This window comes from Fusarium odoratissimum (genome assembly GCF_000260195.1).
Source record: "Fusarium odoratissimum NRRL 54006 unplaced genomic scaffold supercont1.4, whole genome shotgun sequence".
NCBI lineage: Eukaryota > Fungi > Ascomycota > Sordariomycetes > Hypocreales > Nectriaceae > Fusarium > Fusarium odoratissimum.
Window position 1 is genome coordinate 1,214,808 of NW_022158690.1, and position 11,145 is coordinate 1,225,952.

At 50.3% G+C, this 11,145-nt stretch overlaps 5 protein-coding genes across 7 annotated transcripts; 2 read left to right on the forward strand and 3 right to left on the reverse strand.

The window, feature by feature from the left end:
* Positions 1-38: 38 nt before the first annotated feature.
* FOIG_03577 (uncharacterized protein) lies at positions 39-5,095 on the forward strand. The gene is made up of 2 exons (XM_031201505.1): positions 39-732; positions 782-5,095. Exons 1-2 carry the CDS (start codon positions 265-267, stop codon positions 830-832), a joined length of 519 nt encoding a protein of 172 aa, XP_031069029.1. The 5' UTR covers positions 39-264; the 3' UTR covers positions 833-5,095.
* Positions 809-5,194, reverse strand: FOIG_03578 (uncharacterized protein). The gene has a single exon (XM_031201506.1). It carries the CDS (start codon positions 4,436-4,438, stop codon positions 1,244-1,246), a length of 3,195 nt encoding a protein of 1,064 aa, XP_031069030.1. The 5' UTR covers positions 4,439-5,194; the 3' UTR covers positions 809-1,243.
* A 26-nt stretch (positions 5,195-5,220) lies between these two features.
* FOIG_03579 (uncharacterized protein) lies at positions 5,221-7,192 on the reverse strand. Of its 3 annotated transcripts, XM_031201509.1 has the most exons (3): positions 6,966-7,154; positions 5,653-6,900; positions 5,376-5,601 (listed from the first exon to the last, which is right to left on the reverse strand). In XM_031201509.1, the coding sequence occupies exon 2, from the start codon at positions 6,481-6,483 to the stop codon at positions 6,007-6,009; it is 477 nt and encodes a 158-aa protein (XP_031069033.1). In that variant the 5' UTR covers positions 6,484-6,900; positions 6,966-7,154; the 3' UTR covers positions 5,376-5,601; positions 5,653-6,006. The 3 variants fall into 3 exon arrangements, with proteins under 3 accessions (XP_031069032.1, XP_031069031.1, XP_031069033.1); XM_031201508.1 differs by having other exon boundaries at positions 5,221-6,900; positions 6,966-7,192; XM_031201507.1 differs by having other exon boundaries at positions 5,221-5,601; positions 5,653-7,192.
* Positions 7,193-7,296: 104 nt separating this feature from the next.
* FOIG_03580 (uncharacterized protein) lies at positions 7,297-8,531 on the forward strand. Its single transcript, XM_031201510.1, has one exon. It carries the CDS (start codon positions 7,325-7,327, stop codon positions 7,631-7,633), a length of 309 nt encoding a protein of 102 aa, XP_031069034.1. The 5' UTR covers positions 7,297-7,324; the 3' UTR covers positions 7,634-8,531.
* Positions 8,532-9,325: 794 nt separating this feature from the next.
* On the reverse strand, positions 9,326-10,941 carry FOIG_03581 (uncharacterized protein). Its single transcript, XM_031201511.1, has 2 exons — positions 10,778-10,941; positions 9,326-10,720 (listed from the first exon to the last, which is right to left on the reverse strand). The coding sequence occupies exons 1-2, from the start codon at positions 10,865-10,867 to the stop codon at positions 9,623-9,625; spliced, it is 1,188 nt and encodes a 395-aa protein (XP_031069035.1). The 5' UTR covers positions 10,868-10,941; the 3' UTR covers positions 9,326-9,622.
* Positions 10,942-11,145: the final 204 nt, after the last annotated feature.

Below are 11,145 nucleotides of genomic sequence, written 5' to 3' on the forward strand. Positions count from 1 at the left end.
GAATTTACCGACGATTAGAGATAAGAAGTCATGTGATCTTGAGATTTTCCATCAGCGGCAAGCCTTCTGTTACGTTTAGAGTGCACCGACAGACAGAGTGTGGCATGTTCAAGAGCTAATGAGCGAAATCAATTGAGACTGTATTTTGGGCATTACGTTGCATATCTCTTGCGGGTCTTCCGTTCCGCGGTATCGCCAAAGCAAAGAACCTTGCGACGGAAAACAGCTCTATCCTACAATCTCTCTCCAATACCCGAACGCACGATGCATTTCCTTACCTCCAGAGTCCTGTCAATAGGACGCCAGGCCATTGCCCAGAAGCCAGCAATCTTCACACAACGAGCGTCTTACTCCGCGGCCGCCACATCTTCAACGAATACCTTCAAAACACACGTCTCATACAAGCCCAACCCTCTCCGACAGCCCGTCAACCCCAACAGGAAGAACAAGATTCCATATAAGGATCGCCCACTCAAGCAACCATTCGTCCCTCCACCAGTATCCAAAAACCCCGAGAAACTCGGCGCAACCCTTCGCTACGTTATTCGACGGACGCCATCCTCCCAGCTACCTGTATACCGCAAGTGGATGTCTGGTGGCAACCGCATGATCGTCATCATTAAGAAGATTGATGGAGACCGCTCCAAGTTTATCCAGGACTTGGCTAGGGATTTGGAGATTAAACCAGTGGATATTCGATTAAATCCTACAACACAACATGTGGAGATCAAGGTAATCAATTCCAACATTGGAGCTCTCGACAGACGACTAATTGTTCCAGGGTCATGTCTACGATAAGGCAGTTGAGTGGATCCTGAAGACCGGCTTCTGAAGAGCCGGCCATGAGTGGTGTATACAGAGATTAGCCAGGTCTTATCCTCGACCAAACACATGGGAGGAATCAAAACTGTATCATATTGACCAGTCACCATCAGGGGCGACACAAGATGTACAATACATGTAGTAATGCGAGCGCATCATAGAAGCATATTTTTGTTTGTCCCTAATGTCTGAATTTGTTCACCATTCCAACTTCCTTTATACACCTGTACATAGACAAGCAGTTTCATCATCACCTGTCTTGTCCCCAAACCATCGACTCCAGAATGCAAGTCTAAACGAGAAGCGCACGCTTCAAATGACAAGACACCAATCCCATGTTTCTCAAAACACTAACGTACAAGCTTGAAGATGGGGTAATGCTGTAGAATTTGATCCAAAAAATATAATCCCAATGTGACTATCACCTCCCAAGAGCAAAAAAGGTTGAAAGCTTTTGCAATACTTCATCCTTTGACCATTCAGCAGATTGCATTGACAACGCTTCAAGCAAAGCATGAGGTGCTGGCATAGCTTTGGCGGGTATGGATGACGTTGGATCGTTGGGATCTCTGGCCTTCTCAGCAAGTCGTCTTAACAGAGCAACCGCAACAACAACGATATACACCAGCTCAGGGTCTTTTCGGGGTGCTGTTCGGGGACCTTGAACTTGCGGTTGCTCGTACAGTTGACTGAGCTCCCGGATGAGCCTGAATAGATTCTGGGCGAAATCATTGCCAGATGATAGCCAAGATTGGGCGACTCCGCTGTCGTGACCCGGAGCAAGCGAAGCCAAGATTTCAGCAGAAAGAAGCCCTTGCATCAAGAAAGGCTTTCGAACTTCCACGAGGGATGGGAGGTTAGGTTGTCTCGTCTGTGTCCTGGCCTTATCCGGTATGGGTGCTATGGCCAAGCCGAAGGCACGAGTAAGCAATTCATAAGGAGGGCTGCTGTTCGAGTCGAGTACGAAGACAGCTTTGTAATGACCCCGATTGGGTTCATCACGAGCTAGTAGCTTCGCAAGTGCATCGACAGCATGTGGCAGGTAGGCGTGCAAGCTTGGTTCGTATTGCGTAAAGAATAAGGTTCCGTCTGAGACTGTAGGGTTGGGCGCCGGGGCAAATGCCAGAAGAAACTGCAAGAGGCAGAGAGCCTGTTCGCGTCCAGGTATCTCTACAGACCCTGCAATATTGGAGAGTAAAATTACAACATCCTTCATGAAATCGAGAGTATTGTTGTGTGATCGAAGAAGCATAGTTCGGGTACCGAGGTATCTTATAACAGCACAGACAAATTTGATAACAATCTCATCCGCAAGTACAGAATGATTATCGTTCTGTTCGCCAGGGAACGACAAGTTTCGAAGAATAGTTGTGACGCATATTAGACGGTCGACGGCCCGGTCGAGCTCATACTCTTGAGTGCCAAACACTGGCAGATCTCGAATATTAAACCGTTCAAGACGGCAGGCCCTCAAGACGTCTTCGTATGGTGATATTTGAATCTCATCGGAGACTTCGGCTGTATGCTCAGCCAGCATCTCCACTTGATCCTCGGCACATTCGATGAGAGCCTCTATTAGCTCGTCACAGTACCGAAGCTGAATAAAATGCAATTGATTCATGGAGCACGATGCAGCTGCCAGTACGTCAAGGGCTAGGCGTGTCTCGCCATGAATCCCGCTCTGCAAACTCTTAGTAAGAGCACCGATATCGATGTTCCCCAGTTCCTGAAGAGGAGGTACATCGGGTTTCCAGCGTTCGAGTTCCGCTCCAAGTTTGCTAAACGCATTCAAGTCAACACCGCCAAATGTTGATAGTTCCCGGGCACAAGGGCTGTACTCGTCAGTTTGAGGTGCGAGCCGAGGCATTTTCTCCACAACCACAGGTGCTGCTGAGGCCTGACGTCCTTCGTTTTGCGACATGCTTCCAGCCCTACGGGTTGCTGGAGAGGGGGCGCCCGGGAACTCTGGCACCGCAGAAGCGTCGATCGTTTGTGATAACGTGCGATTTTGGCCTGGCATCACTGGAGGCTGTGGCTGCATCTGAGGCTGAGGCGTGGAAAATCCGTTAACTGGAGGCTGTCCTGGTTGCATTTGCTTCATGGGAGTTTGTTGCATTTGAGCTGGCGGCCCAGATTGGCCCATGGCCCCAGGGGTCATTTGTTGTCCAGGTTGCATCTGCTTCTGTGGAGTAGCTTGTCCCATGAGTGTGCCTGGGGTTTGTGGCTGTTGCGGTTGCTGTTGGGACTGTTGCTGCGATTGCTGTTGTTGCTGTTGCATCATCCTTTGCTTCTGCTGTTGAGCGATCCACACTTCCTCGAACTTATAAAGGTTGCGTTCATAGATCGTCTTCAACGTCTGCGGAACAATAGGATTCTGAGGTGGCAAGCCAAGCATCTGAGCAACATGGGGCCAGCCGTTAGGGGTCGTAGTTGCTTGCTTGTATCCTCCCTTATTCTGAACCGCTTGAAACAACACCATGAGATTAACTGGTCGGTCCATCACCATGGGATTAGCATCCAATTGCAAGCCTTTTGAGTTCATTAGTGTCGTAAGATTCTTCATAAATTGTTCAGGATTCACGTTGGCCATCATCCTCTGTTGAGGCCTCATGCCTCCTTGTTGCATCTGGCCGTTAGGCATTCCAGGTACCTGCTTATTAGGCATCATACCGCGGCCCATATTTTGCGCCTGCATCTGTGCTTGAATTTGAGTATTGCCTTGCAGTTGTTGTTGCAGTCTCATCTGATAGGCGGCCATCTTCTGCGCGTCCATCATGCCCGGGCGTTGAGGGGTTTGTTGCCCTTGTTGCTGCTGGCCTTGTTGCTGTGGTGTGCCTTGTTGCTGTTGAGCCTGCTGCATTTGAGGGGGGAACATATTGCCTTGCATCTGGCCCATATGTTGCGGCATTTGACTCATCTGCTGCGCCATCATTTGGTTACCGGTCATCGCATTCGGATTTGGTGAAGGTCGCGCGTTCGAAGGTGATGGAGCAAAATTTGGGTTGAAGCCTTGAGCCATATTTTGCATATAGGGGTTTGGCTGAGGAGTGCCATGTTCGGATGGTATCGGTGACGTCTGAGGGTTGAATTGCTGACCACTGGGAGAGAATGGGTGCGGTGACGCGGTCGCGACCCGTTGAGGAACACTTCCTGGTCGCATTTGGTTGCTCATTATCGGGGAGGGGCTCGCATTGGCGGAACCATTAGGTTGAAGATGAGAAAACTGGCCAGGGTTTTGCTGAACCGCGCCGGGTTGAAAGCCTCCAGCAAATGGTTGTTGCTGCGGCGTCTCAGAGCGCGACGTTGGAAGCATTCCGGGATTTTGGCTAGGAGAGCCAGCGAGACTGTCCTCACGAGGGCGAGGCCGCTTCGATGGAATAACGGAATTGGTCTGGTATACAGGATTCTGAAAAGAAGGTGAAGCATTGCGCATGGAGCCAGGGCCATTAGCCATGGCGCCGCCCATTTGCTGATTAAACTGAGCAGGATTGAATTGGCCCGGATTAGCCATGAAAGCGGAAGGATCCATCATGTTACCGGCAGCGTTAGAGTCGTTCATGTGTGGAAAGCCGTTGCCATTGTGGTTGGGGACGGCGTCGTTCATCCAGGTGCTCATGGCGATCGACCCAACAGACTATGCGCGACGGAGTTAGCGATCAGCAGGCACGCGAAAAGCGTCCATGGAGGAGCGCCAAGAAGACGAGGATACAATGACGGAAGGCTGAGATAGGAAGCGATGAGTGGGAGATGAGGCAGTGACACGGTGGTGATGGGACAAGTCGCGTCGCGGCGTGGGTTTGGTGGAGAGCAGTGTAGTGCGAGAGACCAGACCGAACCAGAACCAGACCAGCGAGAAGACCTTGTGTCAGCCTGCCAGTACTGGGAATGGGCTTAGGCAAAGGGGACAGGAAAGTGGGAAATAAAAAAACGCCCAGATTGGATTGGTTGGCACGGTGGTCGGTGCAGGGCGACGCGCTTCAATCAAGCGGCAGATGATAGATGGGAATGACGGGTCGGGTGAGAATGGATGGAAAGGTAGAGGGAGAAAGCGAAAGCCGCGCGACGGAAGCAAGAGAGCAAACGGACGGGCAGCGGACAACGGACAGCACTGTAGCAGGCTAGCAGCCACCTTTTCAGCAGGCAACCCAGCAAGCGACGCCGCCAACAGTGGAGAGCAGGGTGATGGCCGAGCTGAGCCAGCCAGTGAGGGAGAATTTTTTCGCTGGGCGGGTCTCCGTCAGCAGTAGCAGCACCAGGTCGATGGGCTGCCGGGGAGGTGGTGCTCGGGAGGGCAAGGACGCGCAGCACTGAGACCAAACCAAGCGCAGGCGACCTCGACTAGCCAATGAAACCTGCCGCTCGCTGAGTGACCAACGGGGAAGGGAAGACAAGAGAAATAGTGGATGCGAATGGGCAGGCAAAAGTGAAGCGAAGCGAGGAGAAGCGACAGCGTACAACTCTATCTATCGCATTCCATCGTCCACTGGCGCGGAGATTCTACTGGATGCATGAAATGATGCTGAGATTCAATAGAAAGATGATAGCCTTACCTAAGCCAAAGAGTGAGAGCGCGTTTGCAGTGAGTTTGCGATAAACTGCAATGGATGCTCGTCGAGTCGGGTCAGGTCTGAATGGATTGGCCTGGGTTTCAGCGAACGGCGAAGACATCTCTGAGAGTCGGGGGGAGGCTGAGTCTGTTTTGCAGCGCGCGGTGCTTGACTGTTCCTGGTATAGCGTCATTTTGAAGTCAAGCCACTCGTGCGCACCTAGACGAATCAGCTGTTTGCGTTAGTGAGAAAGTAAGGCTAGCTCGGTATCAGATAAGATTACCATAGCAAGTGATAGCAACTTCTAACAGCGGGCCCGAGTCTGCTATCATGTTGCTATCCCATTTTTCCATACAAAACTGGGAAACGCCATTCCTAGCGATGTTGCATGTGACAACAAGCGCTGATAGACGAACAAAGGCTTTCGATCAAAGTGCCCCATGGCTTCATGGGGACTGCTTCTGCCAGTCATCGATGAAGCTCAGTCCATGATTGCATGGCAAACATTGACTATTGATTTCTGGCGATATTGAAGCTGGCCTGGAAACGCCGTGACGAGAGTTTTGCCATTATCTTGTCTCCGGTCCGACTGTTTTGTTGCAACTGAGCTACTTTCTTCAGTTGATACTCTCAATTGCTACAGACCTTCAGGTCGATATCGAAACAGGTTGGCGAAAGGCTTCCAAGCTCGTAGTGTAAGCACCGGAGAAAAACACTGAACCATTGTTGCAACTGCAGACATTCTGACGCCCAAGCTCGAAGAGTATATCGGTGCTGTCAAAGTAGTACGCCTCATGTGCAAATCGTCCAGCAATCTGCTCCTGTATTTATCCACGTATCTCAGTGGACGTAATCCGCGCGCGCACGTAGTATGTGTGTCGCACAATTTCGGGCCAAATACCCAATGTAACGATTCATTCGAGACCAGCATTGCCTTAACACACTTGTGCAGGCGCTGTCTCATTGAGAACGAAGTCAACCACAATCGATAGCGATAGCTGACTGCGCTGTGCGCAGGCCTTTTGGCCCCTGTGTCCATAGCAATGGCCGGAACTGCTGGGATAGCTTTCCATTGGGGTGACCCTCCACGGCCATACCGCGAAGGCAGACCCATACAGAGAAACGGGCCATTCGCCGCCAGGAACAGGACAAACCCCTCGGAACAGCGACTGCGCAGGTGCTATTCGCCCAAATCAACAGCCAGCATGCCCCATAACCATTCTTTCGGGTCAGAGAAACATGAACTTGTCTTTGCTTGTTTCTACTTGAAAGAGGCGCAGACACAGAGCTATCGGCTTTGAGTCCGGGGATTGTCTGCGGTGGCGCCTGATGCGGGCTGTCCACCCACCACTGGCGCTTCCCGAGTGGATGCCAGTGGATGGATCCTTGTCAGGCAGGCCGTCATGGCCAGAACAGCCAGCGCCGTCTCAAGTTCGTTCTGGGCTGTCTTTGAGGTGCCGGTGAAGGCTGTCGCGATTTTCGTGAAATCCATTCGTTTGTCGTTTGTTTGGTCAAATCATGCTTGTTTTCGCTGGCTTTGTGAGCGTGTCGTGTCAAAAATGGATTTGCAATCGAGTGAACTGCCATCCCACTTACAACCCAGCCCAGCGGCTCGGGGTGCCCTGAAAACCACCCGACAATTTGGAGATGGCTCCGCGTCTGTATAAGTGAGCAGGCCAAAAGACAGGCGTGCGTACGACAGCAACACACGTCGAAAAGAGAGGTTTCATAAGTGAAGCAGTCAAGAAGAAGAGGTACAAAAGGTTTGAGAGGGGAAAACAGGCGGGAAATGGGCAGCAAGAAGGAACGGGGGAAGGGGGGTAGTTATGTGAAATACCTTACCTTACCTTGCCTTTCGTACCGCCAACGACCAGCCTGTGCTGTGCCTGGGCTTGCGACCTCACTTGAGCTCTCACTTCGGGGGCTTTGATTAACGAAATTTTCTCCGCTCAAATATGCTCCAATTTTGTTGCTCCTATTCAAAGTTATTGTCAATCTGTATCTTATTTCATTTGTTCTCAGACTCTTATTCACACACTTATCTGGTCAAGCCGTGGTTCCTGAGTGGCGCATGTCTGCCGTTCATCTTCAAGATGGGACCAAGGATTGAGTCTGACCAGCGAAACCACGAGAAGTTGACTGATGAGGTTTCATTTAGAAAAAGGTATATCGATACGGGCCATGGGCTAGGCTCTGAGGGAATACATGTTGCTTCGTTTCCCTTCGTTGTTTCTCCAGGTCTCCTTTTGTTTTCCAACCTCTGATCCTCTCATTTCTCACTCACGATCCGACCACCCACTCACACCTAGGGTCGCTTGCGCACTGTACTGCACGGTACGATTCCAGATCACCCACGCGCTGTTTTGAGGTGGGCGACTGACTTGGCAGGGCCTGCTTGTGCCACGGCCCTAATAACAGTAATCAGTTTCGATCAACGATTGTTACTTTGGCAGAATCTTTCAACTATGCTTTTGTGGGTGGTTCTTAGGTTTGTTGAATTCTGCTGGTGATGACTGAACACGTCCATATAGGCTCATGGATCCTCCACCTCAGACTGTTACAAAGATTGGAAGATGAACTGACTTTGCCTCACCAAGTATGAATTGCAAAGAAGCGGTCTCGCTATCATAGAAAAAGGCTTAATCTTCCCCTCTTTTCCCCTCCCAATCCCTCCTGAAATCGGTTTCTCAAGTCCCCTCATTTCCTAGCCGTGAACTGCGCCTTATCCAGTCGCCCTACATGCCATGTGCTTCTCGGTCGCTCTTCTTCCCCTGTCGTGAACTCCCCACATTGATGGAGAACGGGGCCGGTGGCGAATAGTTTGTCGTGCTGCAGGTTACAGGAAGTCAATTCTGCCTCGGATTACTCACATTATCTCTCGTGAAAAGTGTCTTTTGCTGGCTGGTCAGCCAAGTCATTCGTGGGTGGAAGTGGACGTGAGGGTAAGCAATCCATGGACAGGGCTGGGCCAACCATCTGTGATGGTTGCAGATCTGTCTCGCCCCAAAAGGCAAAAGACCTTCTCCTACCCAACATGATCGACGTGTAATTGCCGTTCATTAACTTTTGAACCATTGACGCCCTGAGACTTTGGGAGAAAACGCATCTCGTATAATTGATAAATAAGACAGTCCCAATCCCAGCAGGTCCTGAGGATCGAACGTAAAACTCGCCAAAAAAGAGAAATAATCATTACTCTGGGTCACCTCCGAACAAGCATCATATCAGCCCTGGAGCTTGGGACCGTGTCATGGCTGGACGGTCAGGAGGTACTAGGCAGCGTACAGAAGCCTGCATATAAAACGGCCCAGATGCCGTTCTGGCTTCCCCATGCATATACAAGTTACATGATGCATGATGCCATCAATAGACGGCTCCAGTCGCTTGCGGGACCAACAATCGCGTGGCATGGAGCCCTCTTCAGGAAACAACATCTGTTGGTGGGTGGATGCGATGCTTCCCGCATATCAATTTTGACTCTGAGATTATATCGACTGAATGCACTGTTCTTGTTGCTACCGAAATGATTCCCGATAAAAGCTGCTCAGTCTCATTTAGCTTGCCACCTCTTTGACTTGCTCATTTCAGCTCTTCGTTTCCCTATAGTTGCTATGTAGCCCCACAACGGCTTCCTCCTTGACGGGATGATCCCAAAACGCTGGGTCACCCTAATATCGGGCCGGGGCCTTGCAACCACCACAAAGCGATCCCCAGTCTCTCCTGGCCTCTGGATATCAGAGACTTCGGACCTTAGCCTAGGTAGGTAGGGTAAGAAAATGATGTGGTTGAACAGCCTGCTAATTTCATCATTGATTATTCTACATACCTAGTAATACAATCTACATAATTGTCACTTAGGGCTTTAAGTTCTTAGAAGTTCAGCTCTCCCTACCTTAGCCTCCCAAGACGGCGGATATTCAAATATCGATTATGCAATCTACAGTTTATAACCCAGGACTGTGTTTATTAAAAAAGAAAGAAAGAAAAAAAAGAAGAACAAAAAAGTGCTTCTTCCAGTAATTATAGCCGCCGTCACGATATCTGTCTCTTTACCTGTTGTCTTTTTCCTCCCTTTTCTGACTATCAGTATGGTATCCACGATTAAGATTTGCCGCCAATGCAACAGGAACAAGGTGCATGTATCATGTTGATTTCTAGCGTAACCACATAGTACAAGTGTAGCACCTTCAAATCTTGACCATAGCATTTAAAAGGCAACTGAAGAAATGATAATTAGCTCTATTCATACCCATTTAAATGGACTCCATCTTCTTTTTGGTATGTTCCAAAACTGCCCGAATACCCTCATCCAAAACATCCAGCGCAAGATACCCATCTATCCATGCGACGGTCTTCTTCTGTAATTCCGTGCGATCTGTTGTGGCTTCCAGGTACCGGTTCAAGCGTGACAGTACCTCTCTGAGGTTCTTGGGAAACTCTGCTGTCTGTGGGTTCACGCCCATAATAGGTTGGCGAATGTGGACGTTGCATGTGGCTGGGTGGTTGGGATACTCCTGATCAAGGGCATCCAGAACATGCTGTGATATCCTAGGCTGAGCAGGGACATGTGTGAAAGACACGAAGAGGTCAAAGAATGCCTCTGCAGTGTTGGCGCTGAAGAAGGCCTGCTTCTTTGAGATATCGAAGATAGCCATAGGGATAGCGCCATCCATGGCAGGGTTTGATTTCAAATGCTGAGCCGTCTGCTTGTCAATAACCTTGGCCTGGGCGTTGGATGGCTCGGGAAGATCATCGTCGTCCTCATCATCATCACTATCCACAAGTCGCAGCTCGTCGCCATCCTCCTCACGATCAGGCCGGAGAACATCCTGGCCGGGCTTTGCGACCGCCTTGCGCTTATCAACCTTTTCAAGCCATTCCATCTCCGTTCGTGCATATTCAATCCAGAGTTTTTCATTCGTCGTGCAGAAGCGGCAACCTCGCATGAAAAACCCACGCGCGGCAGCCATGTCGCCATTCTTTGCTGACCTTCGACCTGCCATTGCCCACAGCTCAGGGTCTGTAGGCATCATGCGTAGAGCATTGGTCATGGTTTTGCGCCAGCGCTTGGATGCTTTGACACTGGACGTATATGAAAGATATTCCCTCCACAGCGCACTGCTTCCTGGATGTCGGTTGACACCTCGCTCGTAAATCGCAAGCGTACGGCCCTGGCCAGCATGGGCAGATTGGAGGTGTCGGATTTTGAGACGCTTGCAGCGTTTGCTGCGGAGGGACTCAAGGGACTGCTCCCATTGCGCGTACGAAGACCAATCCGATGGCTTATTCCCAGGTGAGAGAACTCTGTGCTCGTAATCGTTGCGCTTTTGGACGATTGTGCGAATCTCATCCTACGAAAATGGTGGGTTAGTTGACAATGTTCTCTAGCAAAGTCAGAACGCAATTACCTTTGAAAAAACTTCTTTCTCCTCCCATTCTCGCAGCTGCGGTACAGCGCGTTCGAGATAGAATCTCGCCTTATCAGCAACGCCAGCCATCTTGCGTTTATGCGACCAAGAGGTATTAGTATGGTTCAGAAGGTAGACAGCAAATTTAGGAAGTTTTTTTGCCGACAAGGCTGGCAGATCAACAACTTTTTTTGCGGGGCACTTTTCAGCCTCGTGGTGGTCGCGACGACGGGAGCCAAAATGGAAATCGCCGTCTAACGTTAGGCTGTTTATTTCTCGCTTGGAGTCCCTGGCCTTTGATTCGCTTCAGGAGCGCGCGGGCCAGTGTCAAAAAATAATATCGATTTCCGAGTGTCCCCTGCCCCGGT